Source organism: Delphinus delphis, chromosome 3 (genome assembly GCF_949987515.2).
Source record: "Delphinus delphis chromosome 3, mDelDel1.2, whole genome shotgun sequence".
Classification (NCBI taxonomy): domain Eukaryota; kingdom Metazoa; phylum Chordata; class Mammalia; order Artiodactyla; family Delphinidae; genus Delphinus; species Delphinus delphis.
In genome coordinates this window covers 89,997,219-90,016,395 of record NC_082685.1, presented here as the reverse complement: position 1 = coordinate 90,016,395, position 19,177 = coordinate 89,997,219, and the positions used below count along the sequence as shown (strand labels likewise).

The 19,177-nt window shown below is 35.1% G+C and overlaps 1 protein-coding gene across 18 annotated transcripts in view; it reads left to right on the top strand.

The window, feature by feature from the left end:
- PAM (peptidylglycine alpha-amidating monooxygenase) overlaps positions 1-19,177 on the top strand; it is a 280,689-nt gene that overhangs the window by 206,275 nt on the left and 55,237 nt on the right. For all 18 annotated transcript variants that reach the window (XM_060009091.1, XM_060009096.1, XM_060009095.1 and 15 more), the window contains 6 exons: positions 8,962-9,010; positions 10,469-10,536; positions 11,618-11,698; positions 11,973-12,049; positions 12,368-12,471; positions 18,405-18,589. In XM_060009091.1, coding sequence (XP_059865074.1) covers positions 8,962-9,010; positions 10,469-10,536; positions 11,618-11,698; positions 11,973-12,049; positions 12,368-12,471; positions 18,405-18,589 — 564 coding nt within the window. The remainder of the gene's footprint in view (positions 1-8,961; positions 9,011-10,468; positions 10,537-11,617; positions 11,699-11,972; positions 12,050-12,367; positions 12,472-18,404; positions 18,590-19,177) is intronic.

Below are 19,177 nucleotides of genomic sequence, written 5' to 3'. Positions count from 1 at the left end.
GTGTACACAAAATAAAGATTTAAAACTTAATGCCTCAGGAAGGGGCCACAAGTGGAGGGTTTTTGCTTCTTGATTTGGGTGCTGGTTACAGGAGTGTGTTAGTTTTTTAAAATTCCTGAAGCTGTAACTTCTGATTTGTGCAATTTTCTGTATATTATATAGTTCAACGAAAAGTTCAAAAAACAATCATTAATTTAAAAACTCTATTAACACATATATGTGGAACCTAGAAAAATGGTACAGATGAACCGGTTTGCAGGGCAGAAATTGAGACACAGATGTAGAAAACAAATGTATGGACACCAAGCGGAGAAAGCGGCGGGTGGGTGGTGGTGGTGGTGTGATGAATTGGGAGATTGGGATTGACATGTATACACCGATGTGTATAAAATTGATGACTAATAAGAACCTGCTGTATAAAAAAATAAATAAAATTGAAAAATTTTTTTAAAAAAGAAGTAATCACCATGTCAAGTGTTTAATAACTTTCACTTCCACCTTGAAAAGCATAGATATTAAAGTGCTAATATAATTTAAAAAAAAAAACTGCCACGTTTTAAAAAATTCTGTATTTACCTAGGATTCGTGGGTTTTTTTCTTTTAATTTTACTTTCTTGGAAGTATGATTCTGGAGCAGGCTCATAATTCTGAGAGAAGAAATAGTATAAATCATAAGCTTCACTATGGATTCTTTTCTTTGCATTCATAAAAGATGGAAAGAGGAAAGTGCTCTGACATTAGTCTCGCCGCAACATTCTCCACACACAGAGCGATTATAAAAGCTCGTTGGTGAGCCTGCCTGCCTGCCTTCCATTTGATCTCTTTTGGGAACAGCACAGGCCATCATTTGTGAAAGTCGTCTTCTTGCAGGATGGATAAAATGCATTTTCTCTTCCTTGCCACAGGACAAATGGAAGCTAGTAATTTCTAGTCCCACAGCAGTGAGTACAAAATCAAAAGAGGCTAACTCACTGCAGTGACAGCTTCAAAAGGAATTCTTTTTTGAAGTTTTTTTTTTTTGGTAGTGCTGGTTTATTTAGCACCAAGGCTTGTCTGCTAAGCCAGCTTTCAGCAGCCCCCAGGAAAACCTCTGTGCAGTTTGTGTCATGTATTAACAGTGCACCTATTTCAGTTATATTTGCTAAGCAGATGCACGTTTGCCATGACAGCTTAAGGTGTTAGTGCTTTTTGAGTGGAGACTATTTTATATCAATGTATCTGTAACTGGAGAGTCCTCATACGAAAATATGTTTTCAGTGATTTCTCTAGGAGAAATTTGGTGACTGAGAATTTGTTTTGAGGAAACTCTAACAAAACACTTTAATATATGCATTTTCTGGTTAATTTGGAGAATCATCTTTTTACTGAGTACTGTTAAGTGACTCTAGGACCTGCATTTATAATCCAGTGGTACCAAAAAACAATAAAGGAACTGTGTCTTACCTTCATTAAAACCAGAGTTTCATTCAGTGTGCCTGTACCCAGAATGAACGCGAGACCCTTATCTGCTATTCCCTCTGCGGTTTCCTATTTGCCTCTTGTGCTTGTGTCCGTCTCTCTGCTGCTGCAGGGTTTCAAATGTACAGAAATAACCTTTCTTATATAACAACACAGTCCAACTATATAGAAATAACATTTTTTAAAAACAACATGGCCCAACGGACAAAACTGACAGCCATCTGCTCCAGTGCCAAGAAAACTGGCTGTGTTCGATCTATTAAGAGACCTCACTCTCCACTCTCCTATGGGATTTTCCAAGTAATTTTGACTCTATGAAATTTTTCCTGACTATAGAAATGAATCCCCAGGTAATCTCCTATTCTTCGTCACCTTGGGAGCCATGATTTAATCTCAGCAAAGTGCCATCAATTGATCTGTCCCATCAATTTAATGTTGTTAATTCAGAACAAAGAACCATAAGGTAAAGATCAAACCAGCTTAACGGTCAAATAGTTATTACAAAATCTGTGTACATATATTATTGAAAAAATATTGGTGTGTATTATATCCTTGATTCATTCTTGTCTGTTAATTCAAGATAGGCAGAAAGTCAAGAAGATGGTGTTTAAATTATGTCAGAACACTCTGAGAGGGTGGAAAGGTATGATACAGTTTACTGTTTGCTCATAAATTTCCTAAAATACATTTTTATTATTAAAGATGTTACTTCTTTGTTTTTCATAAGACTTGGCAATGGTTCCAGGCATGCTTTTTCAGTACTTCCATAAGGAAAGGGTCCATCATCTAAAACTGTGGGTGGGATAGTAGATAATGGGTGTGCTTTATCCTTTATCTTTATCTTCTGAGGAGAGTGCAGTGAATTAAAATCCACTCTACAACTGTCTTTCTGAAGGACTTTTCCAGTTAGTGGGATGTAGTGTATAACAACACATTGGTTCCCTCAGGATTGATGATTAACCTGTTTTTTTTTAATTGAAGCAGGAAACAACCAGGACAAGATGAGCTCATGAAGTGTATCTCTTGAGGGAAAGATTAGGAGAGATCAACAGACTTCTAAGGACCTAAGATGTAATAGGTTATTATCATGCATTATTCTACATACTTACTTTACTACTTAGCTATGAATCCAGGCAGGAACTAAAAGCTATTATTAGAAAAGCAAGCTAAATAGTATGGAATGGATAACCTCATATCCCATGCATTCACCTCACATTAAGAGAAATGTACTTCCTACTTAAGTGGATATCCTTAAGTACCACTGGTTACTTATCAATTCTTGCTTAATTCCTTTATTTTAACTTCAGGACATTTCATAGATAAAATGCTTTGGAAGTCTCTAAGAAATAGAACTCTTTTTTTTACGTAAATAATGTTTACTAAATACTAACATTCGAGAATTAGTTTTGATACCCAGGTGTGTCACCAGTGAGCTGAATTGCTTTGGCCAACACCCAGTCTCGGTAGCCTCTTTTCCCCTGTCTATAAAGTGCAAGATTTGAACTCCTTCATCTCCAGGGTCCCTTCCAGTTCTGAAATTCTATGAGTCTATATATTTGATAAAATACCTTGCTGTGGTTATACATCTCTGCCTAAGCAGAGGAGAGCAATTTCTCAAAAAAGAGAAACTGAGACCCTTGTGGAGCGAGTGGTCATCCAGTTTTCATCTTACTCAAGATTAGATTTGGGTTGAGTGCTATTTTCAAGTTTCATCCAGTGTCTGTAAATACTTGTTTCTTTCATCATCAGACTACTCTTCAGAAGTCTTACCACTCAACCTACAGTACTGCAGTACCCTCCTATGCCATGATACGCTTCTAAGGCATTATTAGACTTGATTTTACATTTCTTTTTAAAAATGATTCTCATTAAGAGATTCACTGTTAATATCTTTACCATTATAAAAACTTCTAGTACATACATATGACATTATACTGGACGGTAATGACATAAAATGAAATATACCTCCCAGTGTCATCTGATACCTATCTGGTGAATGAAGTTTCATCATTATATCTTGAAATCAATCAGGCTAAAAGTATTTCTCACTGAAAGAGAACAGCAATCATGAAAGATCTGTAAACACAGAACATTAATAGCTAAAAGTCAAGTATTCACCAGTATACCTTGGAGAGAGAGTGCACCTATAGCCCAGTACAGTGAAAGAACAATCTGTTTTTGAAGCAGAAGACTAAAATAAAACAAAGATACCTGGAAAGAAGAGTTGTCAGAATTTTTGCATAATGATAGCTGTACAGGATAAATGAATAAACATAGATTAAAAAAACAATTGCAGTATCAATATAAAAATTGCCTCACTCTTTTTTCTACAAACACAGAATCCTGTTGAACTAACTTCTTCTGACCCAGAACTCAGAAAGAAGCAGGTTGTCTTGAGTCTGGTGAAAGGGAGCTTTATTGCTAAAAGTCATGGAAGGCCTTTGAAACAATGTATTATCAACTTCTTTGAGATCCTACTGTCCCTAATCCAAGAATTTCATTTTAGCCAGACCGTGATGTTTATGTCTTACTACAATTTCACTATATCACTGATGACTCTCTTCTGTATCTCCCTAGGTCATACCTTTCTGAATCAGCATTTCTATTTACATTTTGAAAATATCTATTTTGTGCAATATGTTTAACATACCATTTCAATTCTAATTCCTTTTTTAACTGTCTCCTTACTCATTTAATATTCCCATGTTTTCCCCCTTTTTTCTATTCCTGTTATTAAGTTGGAAAAATTTGATGTGCTTTAGTTTCTTCAGTTAAAGAAATTCCTGACCTATAACTATGAAAATATATTTCTTAAAAGTAAAATATTCATGTGCTGAAATTTTTTGGAATCTACCAATAAGAAGAAGAAGAACTAATATTTATTGGATTTTTTCTATGCTCCAAATAGAGTGCTACATTCTTTACATATTATAGATTGTCTCATTTATAGACTGGAGTTTCTTAGTGGTATCAATATTGATCACGAGTACTAATCTACCAAGTATTAAATAGATAACTTTCTAGATCCTGCTCGTTTTAAACAAAGGAACTCATTGAGCACCTAGTTGAAACTGGTCATGATCTTGTAAAGCACTATGGTCAAATAACTGTGTGTGATGAAAATGTAAAAATTAATTCCAAACTTTCCACCCAACAAATCTTACATATTGTATGTTGTAAATGTACAATATTTATGCTGAAATATAAATCAGGGAATAGTCCTCATTTCCTGTTCTACCTTTCATTAGGACAAATTCAATCCTGTGATTTCAGGCCATTTTAGTTATTTCACTCACTCCTGTCCGATCTTTATTTAAGCTGTGGGATTCCATTTCTCTGGTTCTTCGGCTCTGCATTAATTTTCCCATCTATTTCCTCTCCTCTCTTTTGTTTACTTTTATTCTAGTCACAGAATTAGTCTTTTTGACTAGCTTTTTCAGCCAGCATATGATTTTGATACTCTGAGTTCATTTTCTCTGTTTCTTAACTATCTCAGTTCTGATTTTGTTTTTCATCTTATGTGGTAAAATATTAGCAGAAGCACTGATGTGTTTCTTTATGGTAGTAAACCTTTAAAGTCTCATCCATTTTAAGAGACAGATTTCATTTATAGCCTAGTGAATTGAAATGAATTAATTCTTATGAGGCTTCATATCTTGTGGCTGAAGCACTGTGTTACAATAGAAGGGCAAGCAAGTCAGAGCACACTGGGAAATCATCAGTAAAATATGCAAAACTAGCTGAAGTTTCTGAGTTCACCAGAAGGAAGATCAGTGTGGAGGTTATGGAAATAATAATGCATCACTGTGGTAAAGATCATGTTGGAGTTAAAAGGTCATAATCTTCACACCAAACACTCGACTGAAATATGCTTCTCTCCAAAGCTGCCACTTGCTATAGGAATAGCTGTGGTCCGAGAGCCCTCCAGACTTCGAGACAGCCTTGTTTGAGGGAGTTCAAGTTGCTCCTGCTGGGACTTCTCACTATGTATATATACAAACACATGGGCTCTTTAGGTCAAACTGTAGAAAGTCGAACTAGAAGAAATCACAATGATTTACAATAATAAAATTTGATTTTGGAATAATGACTCTATGAAATAGCAATAGACTGAAATGATGTCTAAAATGTATATGAATATGCTTTATAAATATTTTCTTTACTTTGTGATAACTCCTAGAATTTTGCTCTACTAAAGTATCATCGTTAAAATGTTTATCCATGGGCTTCCCTGGTGGCGCAGTGGTTGAGAGTCCGCCTGCCGATGCAGGGGACACGGGTTCATGCCCCGGTCTGGGAATATCCCACATGCCGCGGAGCGGCTGGGCCCATGAGCCATGGCCGCTGAGAGCCTGTGCGTCCGGAGCCCGTGGTCCGCAATGGGAGAGGCCACAACAGTGAGAGGCCTGCGTACCGCAAAAAAAAAAAAAAAAAATGTTATCCATTACTAAGTAACAGAATTTCCTCAGGTCACACAGTTAGTAGTGTAATTCTATTACCCCATGGATAAATAATGATGATTATATAAAATGTAAAGCATAGTATGTACACACTCATACACACAGGCACACATGCACACAGCAGTTTTTAGAATGCCTCGTTTTTTGCTGACTCAGTGGATCAGATTGACAAGATAAATTTGATGTAAACAACTCTTATTTAGGGTGGCTCTTAAGTGTATTTCTTCACTAATTTTCCTTCTGTATATTTTGATTTCTGGAGTTTTTTGTAAAACAGGTAAGATTTTCACTTTGAATCTGTGTATATTCACCAGCCCTCTACCCATATAAGATTTACATTCTCTAAGACAAAACTTAGAGTCTCTAAAATTCAGTTTTCCCCAAAGTCATTATGTTATAATACATTAAGTCAGAAGTTCAGTATATTTTTCTCCAGAATGTGTTGAACATCTCATATTACTACTTGAGTTTTTAGCTGATTTGTTATTATTGTGTGATATCCTTGACTTTCTTACAGAATATGGCATGTAGTTGATAAACATGTGGGATCAAAAGAAAACCTGGTACTTTGCACTGGAGTGGTGAGACTGTGGCTCACTTTTTAATCTCTACAGGGAATCAAACAGACAACAATTATATAGAAATTATTTAATTGGCTATTTGCTATTATTTAATTTAGAGAAAACTTTGATGTGTGCTTAGAAAATGTCTTCAAATTAAAATTTGTTTTTGACTTATTTTCATGCTTTTCTTTGACTAAAAATCTACTCAATTTAGACAGTTCTAATGAAGAACATTAACAGGAAGATGCCTTGTTACTGGCAATAGCTGGCATGTTACTATTAGTAACACTCCTGCTACTCTTAATTTGGTGACACATTTCAGCTTTAATAATAAACTTATTTAATAGTTCCTGAAATGTGTTAACTTATTTATTTTTCCCATTTACTTTTTTTTTAAGTCATGGTAAAGAAAATCAGCCAAGTTGGATATCAAAATGTGATTAACTTGATTCTTTCAACACAAGGATATAATGTAAAACCAAGAGACAGTTCTCATTGTACATAGAACTTTTTGCTTGGATGGACATGGTAGGGAGAAAACAAGCTCTCACTTGATATTGTTAATTAAAACAAAAAATTACAAAATCCGACATTAAGTAATTAGTGAGTAATCTGTAAGTGCTAGGTAATGTGCTAGGTGGACACCTTATATGATCCTGTCCTGCATTGCTTAAAATCTTCCAGTGGCTTCTTTGCAGACAGAAAATAAAACCCAGGCTCTTAACACACTCTGCATGGCCTGGACAGTCTCCAGCCTCTTGGCCACCATATCCTTCCTGGGCCACAGTAGATAAAAAAGCTACCCAGTGTCATATTATCCTGTTGAGTTCACTGTGTGACATTATCATGTTTATGTATTTGGTGTTTTGTTTTTCCCTGTCCCACCTACCCCATTTCCCTATCTCCTCCACTTCCATTAGAGCATAAGCACCATGAGAGCAGGAATTTTGAACATACTGTTTTTCACTGAATCCCCATTGTGTAGAACAGCGCCTGAGTATAGCAATTGCTCAGTGAATATTAACTGAATGAATGGATGAGTACCATTTCTCAAAATAGCCTTAGAAGATAGATATGACATTGTTTATATACAGGAGAAATGTTTTCTGAAAACAACCAAGCTAATTAGGTGAGTCTCTGGAGTTTAGAATTCGTTTGGTATGAATTAATGGTATACTTTCCACTATTCTCATTTTATTTTATTTTATTTATTTTTGGCTGCATTGGGTCTTCGTTGCTGCACACGGGCTTTCTCTAGTTGTGGCAAGTGGGGGCTACTCTTCGTTGTGGTGCGCGGGCTTCTCCTTGGTGGTGGCTTCTCGTGGCGGAGCACGGGCTCTATGCGTGCAGGCTTCAATAGTTGTGGCGCACGGGCTTCAGTAGTTGTGGCTCATGGGCTCTAGAGCGCAGGCTCAGTAGTTGTGGCACACCAGCTTAGTTGCTCCGTGGCATGTGGGATCTTCCCGGACCAGGGCTCGAACCCGTGTCCTCTGCATTGGCAGTCAGATTCTTAACCACTGCGCCACCAAGGAAGTCCAGTATACTTCACTTCTTAATTTCTCATATAAATCTATCAATCTTGCACACACATACACAATAGTTACATTAAAATCAACTCTTAAAGTTGAGATACAGAGTTTTATAATTACTAGAATAAAATGTGAAATAGAAAGGATTTAACATATACAGAAATGGAAGGAATGAGTAAGTCTGAGTTACTCTTCATGGTCTCTGTGGTTAGAGATCAGCAACTTCAAAAGAGATCAGAATTTGAATGAGTAATTTAAATTTTTACCTTCTTTCTATTTGGAGAAGACGAAGAAAGAAGAGAGAAGATTTGTAAGAGGTCTCTGATGTGTCCTTGGCAAAGATGCAGATACTTAGCAGCTCTCAACTGAAGTTAGGGTGTAAAAAGAATGAACATCAGGTTCCTGTTTAGAAGGTGGGAATGAACGAGGCGTAGAAACCAAATAAGGTGATCCCTATACATAAATTTGAGACATTACAGACTCTAAAAAATGGTTATATCTTGAAAGCCCAAATTATGGACTACTTCAGTTCTTGAAAAGTAGAAAAGCTAGTTGTTTGGAGCCCCATGGAACAAACCATTCAGTTCACAAACTTTTCTGGATGTTTCAACAATACAGGTAATGCATAGAGAGAAGCCACAGCTTTCTTCTGTGAGCTTATGACTAGTATTTAGTGTATCTGCAGGAAAGCAGATAACTAGTCAGTTTGATGAGTCAAGAAAAAAAGCTACAGACTGCTTGAAATGATAGTTTTGTTGTTGCTCTGGGATACATTGGAAATAAATGGATTTCATGAATATGAGAGTACTCTGTAAACTATAAAACACCATACAAATGAAGTATGTAGGGTTTTTATGTAGTATTGGGTTGTGATTAGTTAACATTTTTAGTTTGAAATCCATTTTTCACATTTTTATATTTAAGATGTGTATTTTGTGTGTGTGTTTTCAGATAATCACAAAGACTGCTCTGGTGTTTCCTTACACCTTACACGCCTGCCGTAAGTACTACTGTTATCCTAGCTGAGTGACAACTTTAAGATCTTCAAGAGCTTAAAAGTGGGAAATCCACTGTGCTAGTTAACAAATTGCTGTATAACAAATTATTCTATTTGTTAACAAATTATTCTAAACGTAGTGGCTTAAAACAATTGCTGTATAACAAATTATTCTAAACGTAGTGGCTTAAAACCACTATTGCTGTATAACAAATTATTCTAAACGTAGTGGCTTAAAACAATGAATATTTATTGTCTCATTTTCCTGTGGCTCAGGAATTTGGGCACAGCTTAGCTAGGTGCTAGGGCTGGCAGTCTCGCACAAAGGCTGCAGTCAAAGTCTCGGCCAGGGTTTCAGCCATCTGGAGACTTGATCGAGGAGGATTCGCTTCCAAGATCTCTCGTGTGGCTATTGACGGGATTCAATTCCTTGCTGGCTGTGGGCTGGAGGACTCCCTCCTTTCCTCCCCGTGTGGGCTCTAAACAGGGCAGCTCACAGCATGGCAGCTGGTGTCCATCACAGCTAGCAAGGGAGAAAGCAAGAGGGTGAGCAGGATGGAAGCCAGAGAGTCATTTTGTATCCTCATTTCAGAAGTTACTGAATATAATGTATAAGCCTGATAGGTGAAGAAAATAGTTAACAACAAATCTTCATACTCTGAACCCAGTGGAGAAGAAAAAGAAGTCATTTTTGCTATATTCCGTTTGTTAGAAATAACAAAGTACTGGGTCTGGTTACTAGGTCCAGCCCACATCAAGGGAAGAAGATTGGACAAGGGCACGAATGTCAGAGCTGTGGGTCTTTGGGAGCTGTATAGATCAGGGTTCTCCAGAGAAACTGAACTAACAGAATGTATGAGAGAGAGAGAATGAAAGAGAAATTGAGATTTACTTTAAGGAATAGACCCACACAGTTGTCCGATCTGGCAAGTCTGAAATATTCAAGGCAGGCTGGCAGGTGGGAAATCCTGGCAGGAATCAATATTGCAATCTTGGGTCCAAAGACAGTCTGGAGGCAGAATTCCTTCCTCTTCCCGGGACCTTAGTCTTTTCCCTTAAGAGACCCACCCACGTTGTGGACCATAATCTGCTTTACCCAAAGTCAGTGTTTTAAATATCAACTACTTCTTAAAAAATACCTTCACAGCAACATCTGAATTAGTGCTTGACCAAACAACTGGGCACTGCAGCCTAGCCAACTTGACATATACAATTAACCATCACAGGAGCCACTAAGAGACTGCCTTCCACATTTACTGTGCCACAAAAATGTGTATTATTTGCCCAAGAAAGTAAAGTTTTCTCCAGAAAAAAATATATATTCTACCTCTTCTACCATATTATTTTAATTTTCACATGAATCATATTTTACAGACCAATGTATTGAAGTATACCTTATTTTTCCAAGGCAATAGTTTTGACTTTGCAAATAGTTGAGATAAATATTACTGTTTTCTGCAGACAGCCTTTAATTGCTGGCATGTACCTTATGATGTCTGTTGACACTGTTATACCAGCAGGAGAGAAAGGTGAGTAATGATCTTTCAGAATTACCCTTACCTCATTACCTAATCTTTAAGAATGGATTTACAGTATATTTTTCAAAACACTTGAAATGACCAATATTTTTGAGTCCCTGAAAAATACACCAGTTCTTTATTATCCTTGGAGTTAAAATAGGTTTTTGTATTATTCCAAGCCAGTAGTTTATTATTTTCCAGTTTTTATGCTAAGAATTGAGGCCCATGGGTAAGTAGAGGGTTATACAAATTAAAGAATAATTCTTGAGTATTTTACAAATCAATCATCCATTCTTCTGATGCCAGAAACAAATTTCATATCATACTGTGGCATAAACTACTGCAGAGAATATCAGATTCAGAATCAAAAGCCAGCAAATCCAGGTGCAACTCAAGTCTTTGAACACAGATTTACTGGGCTTATTTCTCCATTTGTAAAATGGGGATAATAATAGCTGATTTCTCCTAAACTTACAAAAAGCTATTGGAATAAATATAATATTATTCATCAGTGTATCTTATCCTTTGGTGAAAGTGTCATATTAAATATTGTTTGTTTGTTCTTACTGGGAATCTTTTAAAGTTAATGACAAGTATGATCTCATTACTTTTCATTGGCTTATTTTAAAAGACGTTTGTTGAATAGCTACTATGTGTTAGTCTGCAAGGAAGGAAAAGTATATGAAATGTTTCCTTCTCAACAGGAACTGTCAATCTTGTTATCTTAGGTATCTGTAATCAATTTTTCAAAAATCCTTCTGTTCTAAAAATAAAAACAAATGTTTAAGCTTTTTCAACTGTGTAAATTTCGTGATAAAGATATCAAATTAAGCCTATGTTTTCACTGTTGATTTGGCCTAGTCATTTTGTTTATGAGTGAAATAAAATATGAGGGTAAGGGGTTCTTAACTCATCTTAGTAAAGTAGCTGGCACAAAATAAGTGCTTAATATCTGCTGAGTATATGAGTATATGTTTACTCAAACCCCCATGCTTAGCTACTTGTGAATACTCTATACATACTTTTAGTCAAGAATAATGTTATTTTCCAGTTGAATAGTGACTTTTTTCTGTGTTTTCATTTCTAACAGTGGTGAATTCTGATATTTCATGCCATTATAAAAAGTATCCAATGCATGTCTTTGCCTACAGAGTTCACACCCACCATTTAGGTAAGAACTTTAAACTACATATTAGATGATATACCACTGTCCTTGCTAATGCTATAAATGTAAAATGTAAATTATATTTGACCTTAAATCTGTTTCAGTGAAAGAGATTTTGTGCAATACCTTGAAATTCTGCATGTTTTTTGATCATATTGTTTTCATGAAAATGCCTAGCATTTGGAGTTCTGAAAATATTCATATTTTATTTTGAAATAAGAAAAATAATGCCTTTTATTTTTCTAATACCTTATATAATTATAATTTGTGTTCATTGCAGGTAAGGTAGTAAGTGGTTACAGAGTAAGAAATGGACAGTGGACACTGATTGGACACCAAAGCCCCCAGCTGCCACAGGTGTGTAGAATCTAGTACAATTTTGAGAGAAAACAATATTAATCAGATAGTAATTTAAAAAACCCTCATAGAGCCCTTGTGAGTTTCTGTAGGATCTAAACATCTCTAAATCTACCTTTACTGTATATCTAAGTTGTATATAACCTCTTTTCCAACTTGATGGTTTCCTTATCAGTTCTCTTAATATTTCTAAGCAGGGTGGTGAAGTGTGTGTTCATCCTCTCTACCCAGGGTGCCCCAAGCCTCACGTTATTAAGGCATGTGGTTCTGGGTTTTATTGAGGATTTTAACGAATCATTGTATTTGTCTTCTTTGCAGGCTTTCTACCCTGTAGAACACCCAGTAGATGTTAGTTTCGGTGACATACTGGCTGCAAGATGTGTATTCACTGGTGAGGGAAGGACAGAAGCCACACACATTGGGTATGATTTCACAAATTCCACTATTTAAAATGATTTTCATTAGGACAAGGCATGAGTATAGGTGACAGTTGTCTTTGTGAATGAATGGCAGGCACATTTTTCTCTATTATGAACAATTACAGCAAACTATAGCATTTTATGATTTTAGAACTGATTGATTTAGATAAACTCCAGAACATGTGCTTACTTTTTCATGCTTCCTTTCTTCCTGCTTATTCAAGACCTTCAGGATCACACCTCTACATATTATTGTTGCCACAAGAGTGTGTATTACTTCCTGTACATCTTAATAAAGAAAAATGTAATGATTATAACTTTTTTTTCTCAAGTGTCCTTTTGCCCTGTGTTCAACTTTAGGTGATTATATAGGTTTTGCATGTAGTGGTGGCCCTTAATTACTCAGAACCATTGATTTTTTTCTACCTGTTAAAACTTTCATGTATTCATTGTTTTCCAGATAAGAAACCAAATGAGAATAATACTATGCAGTACCTTTTCCATAAGAGAATGTTGAATTTTTAAATAATTTTCAAAATACTGAGCTGCTTTGAAATAAGTATACTTTATAACACCAAGTAAATTTTTCAAAACACTATGAATTGTTTCAAAAAAGGTTTGCCTAAATTAGAAATGAAAGATAAAGTCTCTTATCATTTCTTTCTGTTAGAAAAGAACCAAGGAGCCTCCTTTCCATATTAAACTAGGTTATAAAATATTTATGATGCCACCTAGAAGATGGAGCTTTAAACCACTTATCTTTTGATCAAAGAGAAGTTACAGAGAATAGGCGTCTGAAAATATGCATTAGATGTACAGAAGATGATTCTTATGATGACAACACTAGCTGTTGGTTGTCAGGGGAAACAGAAAAGGTACTGATGCAGGTAAAAGAAAAAAAAGCATTCGAGATGGTGGAATAGGACTTTTTAATGTCAGTCTAAAAGGGTTTTGTATTAATAAGCATCAATTTTAAGGCTAAAGATAAAACAAATAGAAAAAAGTCATCAAGTTATTATTAAATAAGAAGTTTTTAACAGCTTTGCTTTTGGATGACTGATAAATTTGGGAAGGAGACTTGAGTAAAGCAATAAAATTACTGAGTTACATAAAATGGTAACAAAAGGACTGACAAAGTAAACATAATTAGATTTGAAAAGTCTAATAATTCACTTATTAACAATCTTTAAATACATGAAGTGTAGAGCCTCTGGAACTTAACTTAAACGCCATTGGTTATTTTATTAACCTTTGAAATAGACAAACAAAGGAGTAAAAAAACCCCTTTCAACACATTCTTTGTACTAGCTTACAAGTTTAAGTGTGGAATAAGTAGAATATTTTTGCTTAGAGGTTCCTGTGCCGTTTTGGAGGGCTTGTAACTTTGGCCAGATTCTATCCTTTGAGTATCCTCTGTGAGACAATTATCAGCCATAGAAATTAATGACTTGTTATAGTACCAGGATGAGAGGCCAAAGTGATCTCTAGGGGCCTCTTTCGGTTTCATGAGTCCAGAATAATTCTAGTCTTTTTTAAAATGTGCATTTTGCTTTAAAATAATACCCAAAATGACTATACCAATCTATCTTTTTGTAACTCTCATGTGGACTAAAGAAAATGCCACTTTGTAAATGAAACAGAAAGAAATTACAGGAAATTAACTTATTGGGTGAATCCATATTCTGAATATTTAATTTAAACTAAGGAAGCAGAAAATTTTGAATAAACTTAAATATGAATTAAATCCTCATAATAATGCAAAGCATTCTTATAGCACTTAATATACTTTTTAGTAATAACAATAATGCATCTGTTTTGTAAAGTAAAAGGTACCACCTCCGTAGGGTACTATAGAATCACAATTGAGAATGTAACCAGTAGAAAGAGAAAACTAGTATTTTTATGATGTCTTTTAAATTAAATGATACTCTGTAAATCTCCTCTCTATCTTCTCTATTCCCATCTAACCCCCAACCCACATACACAAACATGTACTCCCAGTGGCACAGGTTTGAGCCCTGAGCATGAAGCTGACTTAAATACAAGTCCCACTTACCCAAACATCATATGGGACCAGCAGATGCCCCCTTCAAGCACTGGAAGAAAAATGGGCTTCAAGTTTTTTACCTTCTTGTTCTGCAGCCACCTGGAAACTAGGTTTTACTGGAAAATTGTACCATCAGTGGCCTACTAGGAAGATTTTCACTTGAGTGATTCTTCTACCCAATCCTAGCTTAACTCTATTAAGCTAGAAATTTTAGGACTGGAGAAAACTTAGCTTAAGTAGAGCAATCATAGTTAGCTAATAAAAAGCCCTTAAAAAACTAGGGACAGATTTTTCCATACCAGGGATTCATCTCAAAATATAACCATTAAAAAACAGGTGAATTTAAGACAAATTATGTTAATAAATTTACTTAATGGTAACATTTTAAATCCAGATATATTATGTTTCTTTTTAAATAGTAAATATGAGTAATATATCTTAGGCAAAGTTGCGCTAATGTATATATTGACAATATAGTACTAATTAACCTACCAAGAAGCAATATTTTCTACCTGACTGCATTACATATTTTATATTAAACATGATGCTTCTCTAAATTCATTTCAGATGTTTAGTCAAGTTTAAACAACAAACAAAGAATTTAATTGAGTCAGCCAAGTAAGCTAATTAAGTCAGCTAATTTGCCTAAAAGTGTATATGCTAAAATTTTAAATTAATTCTTGAGAATTGGTAGGTAATATTTACCAGTTTGGTCAGTTTGTTGGTGATATTTTTCATTTGGGACCAGTTATTTCATATACATATGAGCAGGTCTAATAAATATTTGTAGTTACCAAGCACAACAGTTTAATCAGCATTTAAAGTGTATTATATGCAAATAAAGTTATATGATCAATAGCCTCTTAATGTACAAGTTTTAAAGTACCATGAAACCTCTTAAGAAACAATTCAAAGCTTTGTAAAATAACTTCTTTAAAGTTTTCATATTTCTTTCCAAAATTAGTCTTTCACTGTCATTGGTTATTTTCAAGTCTAGCACCTGTTCATATTTCTTTCCAAAATTAGTCTTTTATTGTCATTGGTTATTTTCAAGTGTAGCATCTGTTGAGTGTAAGGGGCAGGGGCTAGGGATGAGGGAATCACCAGAGTGGAGCATCACTGTCTGAAACATAGTCATGGTGTTCCATAATATTTGGGTTTTTATAAATGATACATTTCACAATATTTGATACTTTCTTAAATGTCAATTACATATCTTTATAATATGAAATGATATATTTTTATAAAAACCCTGATAGATAGATAGATAAAAGAAAGATAGATAAACAGATAGACCTCAATATTTTTCAGAAATGCTGTAAATTGAGTTTGTAATATTGACCTGACTCAGCAGTATGGTGTATTAGGGGTAACAGGTTATGCTGTAATACATTATAAACATCTGTTAAGATAGATTGTTCCTTCTTCCTCATTCAACATATATTTATTGAGCATGTACTATTTTCAGGCTCACCAGACTTTGTCAGATTTAAAGCTAGCCTATATAAAAGAAGTAGTTCTCACTTAAGCACCTTATTATGCATGAAGAGGAAAGAAATGCACCACTGTAATTTGGGGATATAGGTGATGCCAGCCATCATCATTTAGGGAATCACATTGGCATTAGGGAGTGTTGAAAGGACCATTCAGCAGAGCCAGCACAGAAGTCTGAACACAGTGTCCCTCCATACTTTCTCATGTTAACAAGCATTAGATTGACAGAGTTGCATTGCATATGTTGTTCTCTATGGAGAAGAAGGGTAGATGTATCACTGTTCTCCCTTAGGAACATAGAAAGCAGTTTGGTTTAAAGTCAGATATTTTTTGGGTGAAATAAAGATGAATGTGGAATAAAACAGGCACACCATGTTGCTGATACTAACAATGATTTGAATCCTACCATGTTTAGGATATGATAGTTTCTGTGTCAGATAGGAACTTAGAGTTACTTTGACTACAAGTTCAATTATAGATGGAAAGGAATAAAGTATGACTCTTTTCTTTTTCTTCAGCTGTTTAATGAAATTTTCTTTGTGATTGCGAAGATTCTTAAATTGTTTAATCAGCTCAATATTGTATCATAGAGTCAATACCTTAAATGAGCTATATTAGTGAGCTGATTAGGCTGTTTCACAAAATCACATGTGTTTAGAGATGAACATAGGCATGACATTCCCAAACAAAAAATATAGAAGGATCTATCCATTGGTTAATTGCAAGTTTCATTTATTACCATACAAATTTATTCAGTTTTTCTCCTTTCATTAATTTGGGAAGGTTTCATTTTGCTTTCCCTCTCTGCACAATGATTCAAGGTTTTCTAAGCCAGGGCCACATCTTAAATTACTTTTCCCTCATTTCACTCTCTTGATCTATACCTTTTTCCTCATTTTGAATGAGGGGAGAGTGGATAATATGGTGGGAGCTCTGGCTTATTACTTTGGCACCAGCCATTCCTTTTATAGCACATAATTTTCTGACTCCAAAGCTGCTAAAATGTAATTCTTAGCAATGGCATTTTGACACATGAAGATGTGTGTAGTGAACAGGTGTTTGCTCGGGTTTGCACTTCACTCTTTGCTTTTATTCCATGGGAAAGGCAATTACACTGGCAGGTATCAGATTCAGAGAGTGAAAAGACAAATTATTTTCAAAAGCACAAACGGAGCTTCCCATAACAGGGGCTCATTCCTGTGGTCTCTCAGGCTCTACATTTTCAGAGCTTAGAGGAACCACATCCCTGTTTGGAAAAGATTTTTCTTTTTTTTCCTTCCCTTGCTGATGTCATTACTGTTGCTATGGAGAGGAAATAAGTGCCACATGACATTGCTGGAAAAATCAACACTGATGTATTTCTGTATGGCAAATAATCCATTTCAGAGCTTGTTTTTTTTATTAGTAGAGGCTTGCTAAAAATTGTCAGAACTAACACCAAAAAGGAAATGTTGCTTTGCCCAAACCACGCTGCTTTATAAAAGGTGGTTTATGTGAAGGTGTACCTAGTAACCCATGTGAATTGAGGAAGAAGAAAACATGTTCTATAAACTATTAGGCATGATTTATATTATTCGGGACTTTTTCTTGGAAATGACCACCCCACTGTTTTAAAATCTATCTTCAACGTTGAGTTTTTCAGTTGTACGGCACTACCCCATTCAGGTCTGAGCCCTTAGAAGACATTAGGCCTGGTTTCATTTTGTATCATTCCTCAGGCATTCTTTCTTCCCTGCTATAGAAGTCAAGGTGCCAAGTCAGATACCAGAGATAACGTTTATGATGTCTTAGTATCAACACATGATTCTGGATTCATCTCACCCTGAGGAACAGGCAGTTACCAAAACCAAGATCCCTGACTCTAAGGGTTAAATGGAAAAAGCCACTTTTATATAAACTTGTAATTAATATATGGTGTTTCTGTTGAACTGTTCTGAATTTTATTGTTATTAAGTAAATAATTAAGATTTTCCATGAGATAAATACTTTACTCAATCTATGAGTTTTAACAAATAGAAGAAGGACTAAAGAATAAAAGGATTTAGAAGAGGAAAGAAAGCATCTCATTGCAACTGAAATGCCATTACCGTCAGTAGTATTTGGTGATATCCATGGAGTGACTGCAAAAGAATACTCCATTATTAAGTGGAAATATGCCTTTGAAAGTGTGCTTTTGATGTTGAAAACTGTGATGGGTTTTAATGAAAGCTATAAAATAAATGTACAATATTTCCATCTTTGAATCCATTGTTGGAAGATTTACCGGTTGCATTTTTCTTGCATTAAGAATGTGTTTTATGTGAATGACTGATTTGTCATGTCTGTGGGTTTTTTTGTTTGTTTGGTTGGGGTTTTTTTGGGGTTTTTTTTTTTTGTTTTTTTGTTTTGCCTGCAGTGGCACATCTAGTGATGAAATGTGCAACTTATACATTATGTATTACATGGAAGCCAAGCATGCAGTTTCTTTCATGACCTGTACACAGAATATCGCTCCAGATTTGTTCAGAACCATACCACCAGAGGCCAACATTCCAATTCCTGTGAAGTCTGATATGGTTATGATGCATGGACATCACAAAGGTAAAATTGGTGTTTAATTTAAATCAACGTATGATTTTGTATTTTATATTTTCTTATGTGTCTCACTTGACTATATGATTAATGTTTAAAATCATCCTCCTTCTGTCAAACAGTCGCATATGTACACATAATCTGATTCCCTCTTTTCCCTCTTTATCCTCTATCTCCCCTCCTGACATTCCCCCATCAAAACAGTTAAAGTGAAAACTCTCAACTAGTGATGAAACAGATTCATTTGAGACCAATTCCATAAATGTAGATCTTTCTTCATTTAGTTTGTGTTTCTAGTTTCCTCGTTTCATTCTTCCCATAACCAGTAATGAATGATTCAGTTTATGAATTTATACACCATATTCTAAAGAGTGCTACAGTTTGCCAATGAAAATGGTTATCATCTCCGACCATACCCTAAATTATCTGTTGAATGAGTCTTCAAGCAAAGAACAGTTCTTGATTTATGAGGCATTACTAGCCTTAGTCTTTTTGGTCTCATTCTCTAAATTGTTCTTTAATTTACTGTTCATCTGCAAAATGGTCATATTGATTGTCACTTCTTTAGTTTAAAATTGCAAAACCCACATACTGTTT